At 33.7% G+C, this 19,029-nt stretch overlaps 1 protein-coding gene across 1 annotated transcript; it reads left to right on the forward strand.

The window, feature by feature from the left end:
• Positions 1–712: 712 nt before the first annotated feature.
• On the forward strand, positions 713–18,711 carry nAChRalpha2 (nicotinic acetylcholine receptor alpha2). The gene is made up of 7 exons (XM_075288754.1): positions 713–1,927; positions 13,696–13,850; positions 13,929–14,109; positions 14,175–14,334; positions 14,402–14,975; positions 15,491–15,692; positions 18,281–18,711. The coding sequence occupies exons 1-7, from the start codon at positions 1,703–1,705 to the stop codon at positions 18,473–18,475; spliced, it is 1,692 nt and encodes a 563-aa protein (XP_075144869.1). The 5' UTR covers positions 713–1,702; the 3' UTR covers positions 18,476–18,711.
• Positions 18,712–19,029: the final 318 nt, after the last annotated feature.

Genomic DNA, 19,029 nt, shown 5'->3' on the forward strand with positions numbered 1-19,029 from the left:
TAAAATGTTGTTGTAGATATACTTTTCAGATGTTAAAGAGATGGCGATGATGATGATGACGATGATGTGGAGAAGGCATACAAAACAAAACCAATGGCAGGCCAAATGGGGGAGAGATGAATGGGCACATGTATTTAACAATCATCTGAAAATTTTTGGGCTGTGGCCCGAGAGTAGCAAAGAATTTTTTTTTTTGTTTGTCTCACTACCAATATACGAAATGCCTGTATATACTTTCCAAGAACCTTAAGGAAGCTGCCAAAGGATATGATTATGTTAAAATTTGAATTATCAAGGAAAAAGTATTCAGTTTTATATTAGGACAAAATAAATTAAACTCCTTGGATTTTCTTGAAATTTGTAATAATAAAAAAACTACATTTTTCATTCAAAAGCAACGGCATTTTGATTTAAAATTCTCTTGGTCTCTACGAATTTCTCAAAAACAAAATGAGAATCTCAATCTGTAAGACACTGAAAAACTGACAGTAATTATTTTTTTTTCGTATAGAGAGAGAGAGAGAGAGAGAGGAGAGGCATTTAGCATAAATGCGCTTGCTCTGGTGAAGTGCCGTATGCTGGATGCTACAAAACTACATTGTGTGGAGATGACCAGAGATTTGAACTCGTTTCCATGAAACTCTACACAAGATTTTTTGTGTGGATAGTGAATTTTTCTGTGGAATAGACAGAAGCAAGCCGCAGCACCAAATCAGTATTGCTCTTGTGATTTTGTGCACAGGACAACGGAGAGCTTTGCAAAACAACGTCACGGATATTGTCGGCCGTGAAGCGATATTGAATACCAATTCACAAAAATTCACCGAAAATATATCCTCCCCCCCTTCTCAGAAAGCATATAGAAAACAAGTGTAGCGTAATGAAAAAGTGAACATTTTCGTGTTTTTGTTTTGTATTGTTGCAAAAAAATCGAGTGTTGTATTTTATTTGTTTAGTAATATTTTTTTATAAATAAAGACGAGTGAAATTCATAGCAGACACCATAATAGGGGTAAACACCCCCATCCGTGCCGAATACACACACACACGCACACGTTCGGAAGGGATTGGTAAATGCAAATGTCAAATCTCGTTTGACAGCTACACCATTTGACATTTTGCTACTGCCATAGTGGAGACTTTTGCCTGGTGTTTGCGTTTGAGCACCACGTCGGCTTGCTTATCCACCACCAACACCTCAATCATCTCAGAAAGCAACAACGTTTTTCGTTGGTACTAAAATAAAAGCACCCGAGTACTAAATTTTGTATAGACGTCATTGGCATCGCTTTTAAGATGGGAGCACACAAAAGAGCAAGAAGAAGAATCGCGTAAACTACGTTTGTTTGTAAATAAAACCCGGCTACGACAAGGTCAAAATAGTTGCGAATTGTCGTCGCCCAATCGTCACTCCCAAAGACTATCTATCTACGTTTGCCACGCCTGCACGTGACTTCGTTGCAACAGAAACGTCACTCCGTACTCCATCTCAGTATCATTGCCAATTAAACACTTCAAAGAATGGCCATTGTGACGTAAAACCTAATGATTGTAATGACCCCCAAACTGTCAGTGAATTTCAGTTAATTACTTCTCCACAACAAAAACAACAACAAGAGGGGGAAAAAGAACCATCGAAGGCAAAATAAGACCCACACTTTGTTAAAATTCACTCTCTGCCCTGGGGGCCAAAAGCGGCGACATGGCTGCGATTCGTTGCAATTGCACGCTATGGTCGCACTTCAAATGGCTTTGCCTTCTGGTGGTGCTCATACTACTGTGCCAAAGTGTCCAAGCAAATCCCGATGCCAAGAGATTGTATGATGACCTGCTCAGTAATTATAATCGTCTGATTCGACCCGTAAGCAATAACACAGACACGGTGCTGGTAAAACTGGGCCTTCGCCTGTCACAGCTTATTGACTTGGTAAGTTTGATGAAGTCCTTGAAATTTACACAGTTGTCAATTTAGCAATTAAAACAAACTGTAATACTCATTCCTTTGACATATCTAATTGCCTTAATGATTATTAGTATAGCATTACCGAAAGAGTTTCTAGAGACAAAGTTTCTAGACAAAGACAGATTAAATACCTACACCAAAGATTTCATTTCCTTAAAATTCAAATGCGAATTTTGTTTAGCATACACTGAAAATAATATTTACGTGCTATTAAAGATTACGCTACCTAAATTTAATGATGCAAAATTTACACAATATTAAGGGCAAATTTCTTTATAATAATGTCATTTTAATTAAAATAAAGTTTATAATCTTTGCTGCAAAAAAAAATTTTGTATTAAATTTAGGACAAAAATTTTGGAAATTTACGTCCGTCCGTTAAAGTTGTGTGTCTTTACACTAAGACAAATTTTCTTTAAAGAAAAGAAAAGCATTCGTGAGTTAAAGAAATCGTCTTTAAATTAACTGAAATTGAATCTTATAATGATTATTGAATCTTTAGATCAAAGATAGAAACTTAATTTGGAGATTTGGTATCTCTTGTTTAAAGTTTTTTTGGAATTAAAAAAAAAAAACATTTTTTACTTGGAAGTATCAGCTATTATTTGGAATTTAAAATTGACATTTGTTTCTACTTGAATTGATTTACTAATAAAAGAATGATAATTCCATAAATGAGATCTGTATCCTATTTTTAGATTTATTGATCCTAGATTTAAAGTTACTAAGATCCCTAAAAAATGTCCTTATTTTAAGGAAGTGGTATTGATAGCTCGGAATCAATACCAAAATCCATAAGGGAAGGTCTTTAGATCCAAGTAAACTTTTTTGAGTGTAGAAAAGGCATTTCTCTGATATAAAGTTTTTTTCTTTGTCCAAAAGTCAATAAACTTTTCAATGAAGTCGTTTTGTTCTTATAGTTAAGTGATTCGACTCAAAATTGGGCATCTTTACATGAAATTAGGTATCTTTGTTTGACTGAGGTCAACATGGTTTCAATAATTCTGAAAAATTCTTCAAATTTAATTAAATCTCTTTAAATTTGTTGAGTTTTTGTGTCTTGACCACATTTTGTATATAATTTATTGATTTCTATGCTCTCTTCATATTAAACGCTTCTGAAATACAATTATGAGAATAATCTATTGTTCTATATATTCCAAAAGTTTTTCCTTTCTGGAGGAGATTTTGTCCCAGACTAGTTCATGAGGACCTATCTATGCGGTAATCCTACTAAATTGTTCTAGGATGTGTCATTTAAAATGAGTCCAACTTAGGATAAAGTGACCTGTCCTTCCATACGTTTTGACCAGAACTTTGCACTGGTTCATACACACCAGAGACTAGTCCTGTACCAGCCCTGGGATTGATACATTTCCCGTAGAGAAATTTCAAGTGGATAGCTTGTTTCGCTCGCAAGTTAGCATGATTTCAAAAGACAGACGGGCGGACGAACACAACCCCGAATATATACTTGATGGGCTCTGATTCAATATATCGATGTGTTACAAACGGAATGGCAAAGTTAATATATTCCCATTCAATGGTGGTATTTGTAAAAACAGGCTACCAGTATAACCAACAAACCCTACTGCCTTTAAAAAAAACTGAATACATTCTTGGTGCAGCTACCAGATAGATACAGTAACCTAAACTAAAAATGATTCTATCTCGTTCTGTAAAACAACTAAGAATTGTTCAATGGAAACTTCTCAGCAAAAAATGTGGAAGTTCTTCTAAAGGTAAAACTTTAAAAGCACTCCCAAAAATGTCTTCCCATAGATGTTCTTTATTTTAACTGCACAGGAAGTTCATTTGACCCAATTTTATACAACTCGTTTTTTTCATATTTTTAATGGTAAATTTAGATTTATTTTGTTTCAAAAAGATTAAAAGAAGATTAAGAATTAATAAAATGGTACAAATTATTAAAATTTTGCCGAAAAAACTTAAATCCTTTCTAGTTGCGAATTTTTTAAAATATTTGATGTCAAAGATTCTAGACAAGTATTAGAACACTGAAAAAATATGGAAGATTATGCACCTTAAATTTTAGGACTCGAAATTTACGCAATGCCAAGTACAAAATTCTTTAAAATAATGATATTCTAATTAAAAGAAAGTTTATAATCCTTGCTTCAAAATTTTTTTTCATTAAATTTAGGACACAAATCTTGAAATTTTGCGTCCCTCTGTTGAAGTTGTAGATCTTTGAATTATGGTAAATGTTCCTTAAAATTAAGAAAAACATTTTTAATTTAAAGAAATCGTCTTTAACTCAACTGACATATTGAATTTTTAAATTTAAGATAAAAATGCTTCAAATATAGGCTAAGACTTATTTTAAGGATTTGCATTTTTGGTTTAAAGTTTTTTTAGCACTAAGAAAACAGTTTTTACTTTGAAGTACTTGGCATAATTTGGATTTTGAAACTGGAATTTGTTTGTACATGAATACCATTATATTAATATATGGCAAACAGAGAATAAAAGTTCGATGAATGTGATCTGTATCGAATTTAAATTTTATCGATCCTAGATTTAAAGCCAAGGAGCTCCCTACAAAATGTCTTTATTTTAAAGAAACCGCATCTTTGGCTCAGAATCAATACCAAAATACTTAAAGGAAGGTCAAAACCTTTGGATCAAAGAAAAGTTTTTTGAGTGAATGCATTAAAAATCATAAAAAATTTAAAAATTATTTATTTCTCAAAATATTACAAAATTTTTTAATTTGGATTCGGATTCGGATCACACCTTAAGAAGTGATGCAAATTCAATGCAACGGCCGTTGAAATGGTGGACATCCAATTTTGCACCACTTCCGGATCCAAAAAGAACATTTTCACTACTCTTTTGGCGACGCTTTGTTTGCTGGGGTATCTTAAGGAACCCAGCAAAAAAATTTGGAAGTTCTTCCAAAGGCCCAACTTTAAAAGCTCTTCCAGAAGATGTCCTCCCAATGATGTTCTTTATTTTAACTACCCAGGAAGTTCTTTTAATTCAATTTTTTATAACTTGGTTTTTTCATACTTTTAATGGTTAATTTTAACATTTTTTGTTTCAAATGGGTTAAAAACGAAGTAAGAATTCATAAAATGGTAGAAATCATTTAAATTTCGTCGAAAAAAATCCTAATTCCAATCTGAAAAAATTGTGAATTTTTGAAAATATATGTAGTCAAACGTTTCCGACAAGCGTTAGAATCCATTAAAATTATAAAAAATTACAAAAATTATTTATTTGACAAAATATAACAGAATTTGTCTATTTACATCTAAAACATTGAATTGGGATCACACCTTAAGAAGTGATGCAAATTCAGTGCAACGGCTGTTGAAAGGGAGGAATTCCGTCCTATGACAAGCCCATGTTAAATTCATTGCTTCTGCGTCAATTTTGCACCACTTCCGGATCCAAAAAGAACATTTTCATTACTTTTTTAGAGACGCTTTTTTTGCTGGGAATTTAATAAGAATACAAAAATCTATTTTTCGATGATATCATTAAAAGTGAGTAGATCCAGTATTATCTGCAAGTCAGGTAGTCGATTTTAACCAACTTTAAAAGTTGATTTGATTCAATTTTCGAAAGTATCGCTTTAATACTTTACTTTTTTGGCTAAAAAATGAATTTGTCGAATACTCAATTTTCAACATGGTGACATTTCAGAGTATTTCATCTATGTCCCATTTATAAACATTTTTATATAGTTATAGGAAATTGTCATCCTTGATTAGTGCCCCAAATATTCTGAAGTATCCATAAATTGATTAATCTTAATTTGATAGCAGTTTAATTTCATTTCTCCACTCTTTGGCTACATTGTTAACTTTGAGTTTATTTTGCTTTATTTCGTCAACTGTTTTTTCTGTTGGAATTTTGTTTTTTTTTTTTTTTTTTCATTTTCCCTTTCAATTTTATATATCGTTATTCGATAGCATTGGTCCTTCATTTTACTTGCCAGGGATTAACTTTATGATGATTGCCCAACCAGCCCCTCCATGGTATTGATCTTCGTCACAGGCGAACCGTCTTCATAATAATAACAACAATAATAAATGTTGTCGACAAGCATCACCAGTAGATGTAGCAGCAGCAACATCGACAAGTCCAAATATGTAATGGAAAATTCAGATGCCTGTCATTTGGCTCATGAACGAGACCGTTTCAAAAACACATCTGTTTCTTGAGTATCCCGATGGGCAAGTAGGCAGACAGGCTGGCAGGCAAGCAGGAAAACCAACTGACAGAGCCTAGAGTTTTTTTACAGTTCTCCTCCAATCGATGGTATTTTATTGCTCGATTTTTTATTTGTTTATTCCCTTCTGCTACTACACCATGCTTTCGTCTGAAGTAAGCCAATGCTGTCGATGGGAATGGCAATGATGATGGTTCCTTCATGGGTCTATGGTGGGGAATGGAGGCTCACATAGTCCAACCAAATGAAAATAATCAATTTACCAAACCGAACGACAAATTGTAAACTGGAAATATTGAGAATTCAATTTGTTTTAAGTGAGTCACAAGAATTGTGGATTTTGTTTTATGTATACCCCAACCCCAGAGCAGTCAGGGAAGTAAGCTAGAAGGCTTGCCAATAGCTTTCCCCACCATATGTTTTGGCCTTCGACAAATAGGACACATTTTCACTTCTTCACAATGACTGTAATGGCTTTATGCTGTTGTTGCCACCACTCCACTCCATCCATCCATCCGCCCGTGTGTCCTTTGGTGTTAACTGTAACAACCAACCAAACCTTGGTGCTGATTATATTGATATTAAACTGGAAACTGAATGACTGACTGGCTAAACAGAAAACTGCAAATTGTGAATGAAAAACAAAGCACATAGGAATACTCTAAAAGTGACGACATTGCCAAGGGTTGGGGTGGGAGCTTATAAATGAATTGCCACACACGCAAAAAAATAATTCTTTCCTCCCAAACGAAATTTTAGACAAACAATGTTCGTTTCTCATTTGCTTTTCGCTGTAAGGAAGTGTATTTGGAAGAAAAGTATATACTTTTTGTGATAAACGTTTATTCTTTTCCAGGATGTAAAAACCATTTCATAAAGACTAACTCAAAAAATTTTTTTTTCTGGCTAATTGCATTTTCCCTCACATCTTTCTCACTTCCACGAAGATTTTTAGTTCTTAGCACCTTTTTCTGTAATACAAACAATGTAGAAGAAATTATACGATTTTATAAATTTTTAAAATTTTTTTACCTTTCGCCTGGACGGAGAATCGAACCGCGGACCATGCACTTTGTAAGCCAACACACTAACCACTGAGCTATGTACCTGTTATGGTCATCAATAGATAAATATCCATATAAGTTATATTTATATAGCATAGCTTGCGGCGCCCACGAACCGAATAAACAAAGTTTATTTAACAGAAACAAACATTTAGTTTGGCACCGTGGAGCAGTGGTTGCTACGTCTGACTCTCATGCCAAAGGTCGTGGGTTCGATCCCTGCTTCGACCAAAGTTTTTTTTTTTTTTTTTTTTTTTTTTACATACATTCTACATATGTTCGGAAGATTCCGAAAAAAATGTTCAACATTACATTGTACTATATTAAATTTTGAACTGTAAAATGTGTTTTATTAAAGACCAAAAGTCAGAAAAGAACAGTGTTTGATATAAACGAAATGGACTCTGTTGTTGTTTCAAAAATAACTTTTTTTATTGAAAAAATAAAAACTTTGTAACAAACGAATTTTTTTGGTGATAAAAGTTTAAAATTTTCGAAGCAATTCAAAAAACTCTAACAAAAGAAAAACGTTTTCGGTACACGTTTTCCAAACGTTTTTTTTCTTTGCGTGCATAGACACCTCTACCCACTCCACTCCACTCCACTCTAATCCTCTCCTATTTTCTATTTCTGTTAACTACAATTATTTCGATAGACATGACAAATGGGAACTGGCTTCCAATGGAGGTTCCCAAGGCATACGAAATTATGTTGGAATTGAAATCTATTTTATTTCCTTTGTAAACAACTGCTAAGGGCCAAATAAAGCCTGGGTTCTACTTTCAAATATTGCCCAGCATTCGCAGGAGGGGAGGGGAGTGCATCATAGCAAGAGTTCAATTTCAAAAATAATTAAATAAAAGTTTTCTAGAATTGCCTATGAAAAAGTTTCACCACCCCTTTCCCATTGCTTCTTGCATACCCCTTCGTAATAGTCCACACAATAAAAACGTTTTAATATCTCTTTGTTTTCCTGTTCTTTATTCACTCTACTCGTCATTTTTGAAGGAAGTATTTTATTACCCGATAATAACATTGAATTCCTGATCATCGTATAAGGTTTAACAAAACATGTCACTTCATTTAAAAGTTGAAATAATTTTACGATTTAACTGCCAGAAGAGAATCGTCATATACGGAAATATTTTTTAAGATTCCAGCCAACAAACACATCCGCATAAATTATGTATGACATTGCTGCCATAGCTGACATATATGGATATGTAAAAGTATTTTTATTGAAGGATACAGTGATCCATGGTATAAAGTTTTTAAGTAGAGACTCTTAATTGTTAATCTGTTTTACAGGAAGCAATTCCATTCATGTAATGTGAATATTCAAAAACAAAATGACACGTGTCTTTAACTACCACCCTCAGCTGATTTTCCTAAAATGGCAAAGCCATCCTTATTTGCCATTTTCGAACATCTTTGCCTTTGGCATTAACCCAATTTGCTTATGTGATTATATCATCATCATCATCGTTATCCTCTAGAGAAGCGTATTTAATATGTCCCATATGTATGATTCCTGAACGATGGGGCAAAGAACCCAACCCAGTCCTCTTGATGATATCTGCTTCTTAACTTTGTGACAAACTTTAAAAGTATTCTACCATTTAATTAGTTTATTTATATTTTAGAAAAAGTAAGCCAAAAAAATTGTGAATGATATTTAATAGGAGGATTTTACTGGAAGTTCTATTCATAAATGCAATAATATGCAATCAGAATTCATTATAATATATATTTTTAATTAAATTCATTTATTTATATAATCACTCAAAAATAATGGATCGAAAATTTTAACGTTCTCTGAAAGATTTTGGTATCGATTCCAATCCAAAGATGTGACTTCTTTAAAACAAAAACATTTTCTAGGAAGCTGAGTTGCTTTAAATTTTAACTTAAAAAAAAAATATGGACACTAAAGCCAACGTAGACCTATTTATACCCTTCACCACTACTGTGGTACAGGGTATAATAAGTTTGTGCATTTGTATGTAACGCCAAGAAGGAAAAGTCTGAGACCCATCGTTTAGTATACCGATCGTCTTAGAATTAAATTCTGAGTCAATTTAGCGATGCCCGTCTGTATGTCTGTCCGTCTGTCTGTCTGTCTGTCTGTTGGAGTATTTTTGTGTGCAAAGTACAGCTCGCAGTTTTAGTCCGATTGTCCTAAAATTTGGTATAGGGTCCTGTTTCGGCTCAAAGACGATCTCTATTGATTTTGGAAAAAATCGGTTCAGATTTAGATATAGCTGCCATATATATTTTTCACCGATCTGGTCATAATTGGCGTGTATATCAACCGATCTTCCTCAAATTCCGTACATCCGAATATTTTATGAGTCTCGAAAAACTTGCAAAATATCAGCCAAATCGGTTCAGATTTAGATATAGCTCCCATATATAGCTTTCGCCCGATTTACACTCATTTGCCCACAGAGGCCAATGTTTTGCTCCGATTTAGTTGAAATTTCGCATAGGGAGTAGAATTAGCATTGTAACTATGCGTGCCAAATTTGGTTGAAATCGGTTCAGATTTGGATATATCTCCCATATACAGCTTTCGCCCGATTTACACTCATATGACCACAGAGGCCAATTTTTAACTCCGATTTAGTTGAAATTTTGCACAGGGAGTAGAATTAGCATTGTAGCTATGAGTGCCAAATTTGGTTGACATCGGTTCAGATTTAGATATAGCTCCCATATATATGTTTTTCTGATTTCGAAAAAAATGGTCAAAATACCAAAATTTTCCTTGTTAAATCGCCACTGTTTAGTCGAAAAGTTGTAAAAATGACTCTAATTTTCCTAAACTTCTAATACATATATATCGAGCGATAAATCATAAATAAACTTTTGCGAAGTTTCCTTAAAATTGCTTCAGATTTAAATGTTTTACATATTTATACCCTTCACCACTACTGTGGTACAGGGTATAATAAGTTTGTGCATTTGTATGTAACGCCAAGAAGGAGTAATCATAGACCAACCTTTTAGTATACGGATCGGCTTAGAATTAAATTCTGAGTCGATTTAGCGATGTCCAGTTTTAGTCCGATTGTCCTAAAATTTGGTATAGGGTCCTGTTTCGGCTCAAAGACGATCCCTATTGATTTTGGAAAAAATCGGTTCAGATTTAGATATAGCTGCCATATATATTTTCACCGATCTGGTCATAATTGGCGTGTATATCAACCAATATTCCTCAAATTCCGTACGTCCGAATATTGTATGGGTCTCGAAAAACTTGCAAAATATCAGCCAAATCGGTTCAGATTTAGATATAGCTCCCATATATAGCTTTCGTCCGATTTACACTCATATGACCACAGAGGCCAATTTTTTGCTCCGATTTAGTTGAAATTTTGCACAGGGAGTAGAATTAATATTGTAGCTATGCGTGCCAAATTTGGTTGAAATCGGTTCAGATTTAGATATATCTCCCATATGTAGCTTTCGCCCGATTTACACTCATATGAACACAGGGGCCAATTTTTAACTCCGATTTAGTTGAAAATTTGCACAGAGAGTAGAATTAGCATTGTTGCTATGCGTGCCAAATTTGGTTGAAATCGGTTCAGATTTAGATATAGCTCCCATATATATGTTTTTCTGATTTCGACAAAAATGGTCAAAATACCAAAATTCTCCTTGTAAAATCGCCACTGCTTAGTCGAAAAGTTGGGAGCCACCGTGGTGCAATGGTTAGCATGCCCGCCTTGCATACACAAGGTCGTGGGTTCGATTCCTGCTTCGACCGAACACCAAAAAGTTTTTCAGCGGTGGATTATCCCACCTCAGTAATGCTGGTGACATTTCTGAGGGTTTCAAAGCTTCTCTAAGTGGTTTCACTGCAATGTGGAACGCCGTTCGGACTCGGCTATAAAAAGGAGGTCCCTTGTCATTGAGCTTAAAATTGCTTCAGATTTAAATGTTTAACATATTTTTTTACTCATATTGTGTTCCACCCTAGTGCATTAGCCGACTTAAATTTTGAGTCTATAGATTTGTAGAAGTCTATCAAATTCTGTCCAGATCGAATGATATTTAAATGTATGTATTTGGGACAAACCTTTATATATAGCCCCCAACACATTGGACGGATGTAATATGGTATCGAAAATTTAGATCTACAAAGTGGTGCAGGGTATAATATAGTCGGCCCCGCCCGACTTTAGACTTTCCTTACTTGTTTTTTACTAAAATTGTGTTCCACCCTAGTGCATTAGCCAACTTAAATTTTGAATCTATAGATTTTGTAAAAGTCTATCAAATTCTGTCCAAATCGAGTGATATTTAAATGTATGTATTTGGGACAAAACTTTATATATAGCACCCAACACATTTGACGGATGTGATATGGTATCGAAAAGTTTGATCTACAAAGTGGTGCAGGGTATAATATCGTCGGCCCCACCCGACTTTAGACTTTCCTTACTTGTTTATTTGATGGAAATTATTGTGTTTTAGCTAAAATTTTTCTAATATGAGAAAAATTTTTGTTTACTTGAATTACTTGAACCAAAAAAAAAAGAAAAATGTTGCCAACTGGGTTTCGTATGATGTTTGCAAGATACAAATTTGTAAAATTAAGCTACATATTCTTTGCATGTGGGTTCACCTTTTTTTAATGTATCGAATTTCTCATATTAGACTCAAATAAAAATCCAAATCAAAAACTTCCAAATAAAAAATGTTCCAAATCAAGAATGGAACATTTTGGTAAAAAATATTAGCATACAATGATTCAATATCTCGGTTAATTTAAGGATTATTATTTTAACTACCATTTTCATGTTGAACCGCTACACTCAAAAAACAGTGAACACACCAGTAAAGAAAAGTTTGTATAATTTTAGCATTGGGTTAATTATAGAAAAGTTTAACTAAACTGTATTATAAACGCAGATGTCGAACCGATTTCACAAAAATAAGTAAATATTTTTCGACAAATTCAAGAAAATTTATTAGATATAATTATTTTGTTTTTCCCTTGTTAAAGAAAATTCGTAGTTTGAAGGAAAAAGCTGGAGTTTCTAATTGCAAGAATATCTTCAGTGTCATATGAATTTCAAGAATTAGGCGAATTATTAGTAAATTTTACAAATTTTAAAAATGTCTAAACTTTTTTGTGAACTTTTATGCTTCATTTGTGTATAATTTTTCCCCTTTTTAGTTCATTTAACTAACGTACGCAAAGAAAGTCAAGGAAAGTCAAAACATAAAAATTCCATGAACTAAAATAGAACTAAATTGGCTTAACTGCCATATAGAGTTCACTTTTTTTTTGAGTGTAGGCTTTAACTGCCAGTTAACAGAAAGTAAATTTCAGATATCTTCTCTCCGATTAACTTTAACTGAAAAACTTTCAGCAGTTACGTTCCAAAGTGGCATATGCATATAGAATGATAGACATGTCTATAGTGCGGTTTCGAGGTTCGTTAGCTAACGTAGCAATCTCATGGGAATGGGAGAAAATCTAATACATTACATTACATTAAGGGAAATTTGTTTTGCTTTAAAACCATACGAGATAAATGCAGGGACACAAATATGAGTTTCCTAATATACAGTGAAAAAACAGTGAACCCACCAGGAAGAATACTTTTGATTAATTTTAGAAAATTTTAATAGTTTTAGAAATTTTTAACTAAACGCTGGCACCATGCCAATATCACAAAAATAAGTAAATATTTTTCGACAAATTAAAGAAAATTTATTAGACATAAATAATTTTTTTTTCACTTTTTAAAAGAAAATTTTGTAGTTTGAAGGAAAAAATTGGAGTTCAAAATTGCAAGAATGTCTTTAGTGACATACGAAGTTCACGCTTTTGTAGTAAAATTTACAAATTTGAAAAAATAATGAACTATTTTATGAGACATACGAATTTAGTAAATCTCTATGCTTCATTTGTGTATAATGTTTTCCCGTCTTTTAGTTCATTTAACTAACGTACGCAAAAAAATTATTAGAGTAAATGAAACTTTCTCCAAATATAATAATTTCATGAATTAAAATGTGGAACGCCGTTCGGACTCGGCTATAAAAATGAGGTCCCTTGTCATTGAGCTTAACATGGAATCGGGCAGCACTCAGTGCCAAGAGAGAAGTTCACCAATGTGGTATCACAATGGACTGAATCTAAGTCTAAGTGAGCCTGATACACCCTAACCTAACCTATGAACTAAAATATAGTTAAATTGGCATTAGAAGTGCAATAGTGAGTTCACTTTTTTTGAGTGTAATAGTAATAAACAAAAAATATTTTAAACTTTATTGTACCTAAAATTTAAAGAAAGTTGTCTTTAATATTGTGTAAATTTTGTATCCTAAACGTAAGGTTGAATAACAATTCATATTAGGTCAAACATTTTTTCATTGTTTGCTCTCTTAAATTAAGCATCCTAATAAGAGCTTACAATCTCTCTCTCTCTCTCTCCCTCTTCAAACAGAATTTAAAAGATCAAATTTTAACAACAAACGTATGGTTGGAACATGAATGGCAAGATCATAAATTCAAATGGGATCCATCTGAATATGGAGGAGTTACAGAGCTTTATGTGCCTTCAGAACACATTTGGCTGCCAGACATAGTTCTGTATAACAAGTAAATATAAGCAACGCCTATCTCAAATGTCTCGCCTCAAAATAATGACGTCGTAATTTTCATTTAATTCTCCAATAGTGCTGATGGTGAGTATGTGGTCACAACAATGACCAAGGCAATTCTTCACTATACAGGGAAAGTGGTTTGGACTCCACCAGCAATTTTTAAATCCTCGTGTGAGATTGATGTTCGTTATTTTCCCTTTGATCAGCAGACATGTTTTATGAAATTCGGCTCATGGACCTATGATGGTGATCAGGTAAGATTTCAGGTTTATGGCCCTAAACGAGGATATGGACAATTTTATTTCTCTTCATTACGTAGATTGATTTGAAGCATATTAATCAAAAGAATGACAAAGATAATAAAGTGGAAATTGGCATAGATTTACGAGAATATTATCCCAGTGTTGAATGGGATATCTTGGGAGTACCAGCTGAGCGGCATGAAAAGTATTATCCTTGCTGTGCAGAACCATATCCAGGTAATTTAATACAAAAGGGGCTATAGCAGTAGAAGAGAATCCAACAAATTCATACCCTGTCTTACAGATATTTTCTTCAATATAACCCTGCGCCGTAAGACTCTCTTCTATACCGTCAATTTGATTATTCCCACTGTGGGCATATCATATCTCTCGGTATTGGTATTCTATCTTCCTGCCGATTCTGGAGAGAAAATCGCCTTGTGTATTAGTATTTTACTGTCGCAGACTATGTTCTTCTTGCTGATATCGGAAATTATACCGTCAACATCTCTGGCCCTGCCACTATTGGGCAAATACCTGCTATTCACCATGTTATTGGTTGGACTGAGTGTGGTCATTACAATTATCATATTGAATATCCATTATCGTAAGCCCAGCACCCATCGCATGGCGCCTTGGGTGCGATCATTCTTCATAAAACGTTTACCCAAACTCCTGCTAATGCGGGTGCCCAAAGATTTACTACGAGATTTGGCTGCGAATAAGGTCAACTATAACATGAATTTCAACAAGACGAAATTCGGCAAGGCTCTAATGGATGAAATGAACATTAGTTCCGGAGATTCCAGTCCAGACTCTATACGACGAATGCAGGGAAGAGTTGGCAATGGTTTACATAGTGCATCGGCCACAAATAGGTTTGTATCTACGACAGAAAGCAATAATTTTTATCATAACCATAAAAGGTGTAGATAGAGAGATGCTATTGACACAAAGCTTACAAACAAAAAAAAATGTTATTTAACTTTAACCACGTATCTAATGGATACAATTAATTTTTAAATGAAATTGCTTCAATAACCAAAATGATAATATCAATCACTAACGCCTCTTAAAAATTTATTTGGTACATTTTAACACTAAATTAATTCAATGAAGATCTATGAATTATTTTAGTTATGACTAACACATTAATTAAATTAATTAATTTTTTTCATTGAATATATTTCCACATTCAATTAAACTAAATATATTTAGAATCTTTGTAGAAAAAAAAAACTTGCAATAAATTTTCTTTTCTCCTGGTGCAATATTTTTCCCAAAATATTTGCATTCTAGTGAAAAATATGCATTATTTCAACTTAGTTCACTTTTTTACATTCGTTTGTTCTTTTTTTTCTTCTTGACTTCTTTCCAATGCAAAAATGTACAGATTTAGCGGAATGATGGGTGTCCTCGGTGGTGGCCTCAGCACCTTAAGCGGTTACAATGGTTTACCATCAGTTCTCTCTGGTTTGGACGATTCCCTGAGTGATGTTGCACCTCGCAAAAAATATCCTTTCGAATTGGAAAAAGCCATTCACAATGTCATGTTCATACAAAACCACATGCAGCGTCAGGACGAATTCAATGCCGTAAGTAAAAATCCCCAAAACTATTTCCAATACACTTTGCAAAAAGCATTGTGTACACCACCCTCACATATCATAAACAGCACACATTGATCCCCAATTGGGAAAACAGGTCTCCCAACAACATTCGCGGATTTCCGAAGGCAACCACAAACCAAATTTTGAAATGAATCAAGCCCTTGTCAATATGTATTCACTTGATTTTCCGCCCAATGATTGCAACAAATGCGAAATTCATTACAAATCACAGTGGGCGATTTGGAACATTGTGAGGTTAATATCAATTGCTTCGATATGAATTGAAACGTGAGATACATAATTGCAATACGCTCATATAATTCCATGAGTAACCTTTGGGTTAAGTTAGCCTTCTAATCAAACTCTGGAGCCAATTTAGTGTCAAGGTTGCCATATTTTTTCATTTTGACTTGGAAGTTGATGCCCCTTATATTTTAGTGAAACCTATTTAAAAGATTTCTTTTATACAAAAACATTTCTTGTAAAGGTTGCAGATTCCCGTTCTAACACATTTTTACATTTTTGTGCCACCACTTTGCCCTGTTTTGCCAACTTTTTGAAAAATTCCTTTTATATCTTTTTTTATATATTTTTTTTAATGTTGATCTCAATGCCATGCCTTATTTTTGTGCACTTCTTTCCTCTTAAATCATAGTGCTTTCTATCGGTCACTTGTACAACCTGAAAATATGCAAGTTTCTGAATGAATGTTCACTATAATCGGCAAACAGACTTATTTCCCTAAACTCCACTCCTATTAAGTAATGTCCGATTCCATATGTAGATCATTTCGAGCGACGTGTTGCACATTGAGGAAACCCAATGCGAGACAATCAGATATAAATACAATCAACATTACTAAGATGAAATAAAGTAAGAATTTATAAAGATCCCTAAGAAGATAGAGGCGATTTTCGTTAAATGAACGAATAAGGGTACTTAGGACCTTCTGTAAAGTTAGTTGGTATAACTACGTTAGCCATGAAAAATATTATTTCCATTTAAAAAGTAATTGTTTTAGAGTTCCCATATGACCATATCTATCAAATTTAGAAATCCATATAACAGTCCTACTGTATATGGTGAGCTCCATTCATGACCACTTTCGGTTAACTTCAACTTCATGTTCCATCTCAAATAGGAGGATATATGCGGCAATTCATCACTTGAAGTAGGTACAGTCGTTTTGGTGTATATTTTTTTTTTTTTTGGTGCTACACAAGCTCGAATAACTGAAGTACTCCAGATGTTGCTTCTCGTTCGGCCTTGTAAATGTTCGCTTTTAATTGCTTTGTTTCGGTTGACTGGTCAACAATTTGTTTGCTCAGGACCAATTTGCACATTGCCACAAACACACGAGAATGGCTAAAGAGCAGGTGGAGGTGGAGGTGGAGGTGGAGGCGAGGCAAAGTGGGTGTGGCCCTATAATGGCAATATGGAATCCTCACGCATTCACATGGTCCGAAGAGCATCTAAATACCCGTACTTGTAAATGTGTGAGTGAGCGAGTGTGGATGACATTGAAAGCCATGTGTCAATCATCGATGCTGGAAAATGAATGCAATATTCACGTTTTCACGAATTAAACTCTACTCCACTGGCCATCTGACAAAGTACTCGCTTTGATCTACCATGACCAATTCAATTGAAATCCTGAAACACTGTCATACCGGCAAACAAATAAATTTCGATTGGCTTAAATATGCTGGAGTAAGGTTGGCATGCAAATCAGCAACACGTGCCTACTAACGCAAATTGAATTTTTATGCCATCATTGGTGAGCTCTGGAGGACATAAATTGATAGAGCGACTGCATTTCACGTCTGTATAGGACTATTTTAGCACTTTATCGCAACACAAGGTAGCCTCTATAAATAGGCTGTTAATCAGCGATATATTAATGGAAATGGCACAATGGATTGAAATCAAGAATAATTGAATACGAAATAATGGTAGACGTTGGGAAGTGAAATCTATGAGTTTGGTTTAATAAAATTTTTAGGATTGAAGATCACGTTTACGAAGGATTTGTAAAAATGTTTTTATTCTTTTTGCTTTATTAGAAAAACATATAAGGGCTACAATATGCGCCATTTATTAAAATATCAACAATCATAAATAATCGTCCACAGTTTGGACGTTTCATTTTTCTCTTGGCTTCTCAACAGCGGTGATATGGCTCCATAAAAATTTGGAGACATTCCAAGGATTCTCCGAATAGTATAGGAAATATAAAAATTATCAGTTATTTTTTTCAAATCGTAATTTGAAAATTCCACCCGATAAAGTCTTGTTTTATACATATTCAAACACTCTAAAAATCTATTTTTGAAAATTGTTAAACTGCAACTGTTAACAAAATGGAAGGAAGTAATTTTTTGACTACAGTACCTAGTCACTTACACATTTATAAAAACGCCACACACACAAATGCTCCATATTTAATCAAACACTTTTGTATTTTCAAACAAGAAACGAACATTTAATTTATTTAAATAATATTCACTATTGGTTTATCGAAAACTCGATATTAATTTATTTGTATTTTTTTTTCATTTTTCATCTCATTTTAGGAAGATCAAGATTGGGGCTTCGTGGCTATGGTTCTCGATCGTTTATTCTTATGGATCTTTGCAATTGCCTCGCTTGTTGGAACATTCATGATATTGGGCGAAGCGCCTTCACTGTATGATGACACCAAACCCATCGATGTGGAACTGTCCATTATTGCTCAGCAAATTTACAATCTAACCGAGAAGAAATCTTAAGAAGAAACCAAACACAAAATCCACATCGTTGTATCCCTCATCGTCATTTCATACTAACAATATTCCAGTTGGAAGACCCATCCCTCAATCAACTCACAGCCAAATGTTAACAATGTCATGTCTAGTGCAATGTTATAGATAAATCGCTAACATTAAGACATAATAAATTATGATAATTTTTTTAAGTTTAAGATTAAAATAAAGATAACAAATTAATAAAATATTTCAAATTAAAACCAACTATATTTTTTTCAAATAAAAGACAAATGGAAGGCAAAACAAATACAAATGATTTGGTGCAAGATAAGAAATGTTTGGGGGAAGGAAAAAAGGAAGGGAAAGGAAAGTAAATTGTAAACCAACATTAAAATCAATGTCAGCACAAATAAGTTCAATGTTAATTATAGTAAAAGTAAATTTTCTAACAATTCTTAAAAATACAGTGAAATCTCTCAGAAATGAATGCCCGTGGTGGCTAGAGTTTTTTCCATATTTTGCAGGTGCCCTATCTTGGGAGGTAAATTTGAATGTGTTAATATAGCAAACGTCCACTT

This window comes from Haematobia irritans, chromosome 1 (genome assembly GCF_050003625.1).
Source record: "Haematobia irritans isolate KBUSLIRL chromosome 1, ASM5000362v1, whole genome shotgun sequence".
Taxonomy (NCBI): domain Eukaryota; kingdom Metazoa; phylum Arthropoda; class Insecta; order Diptera; family Muscidae; genus Haematobia; species Haematobia irritans.

Coding starts and splice junctions, on each gene's coding strand:
- nAChRalpha2 (XM_075288754.1), top strand. CDS start 1,703: ATGGCTGCGATTCGTTGCAATTGCACGCTATGGTCGCACTTCAAATGG. Junction 14,335..14,401: donor CTGTGCAGAACCATATCCAG/GTAATTTAATAC, acceptor CCTGTCTTACAG/ATATTTTCTTCAATATAACC. Junction 15,693..18,280: donor GTCAGGACGAATTCAATGCC/GTAAGTAAAAAT, acceptor ATCTCATTTTAG/GAAGATCAAGATTGGGGCTT.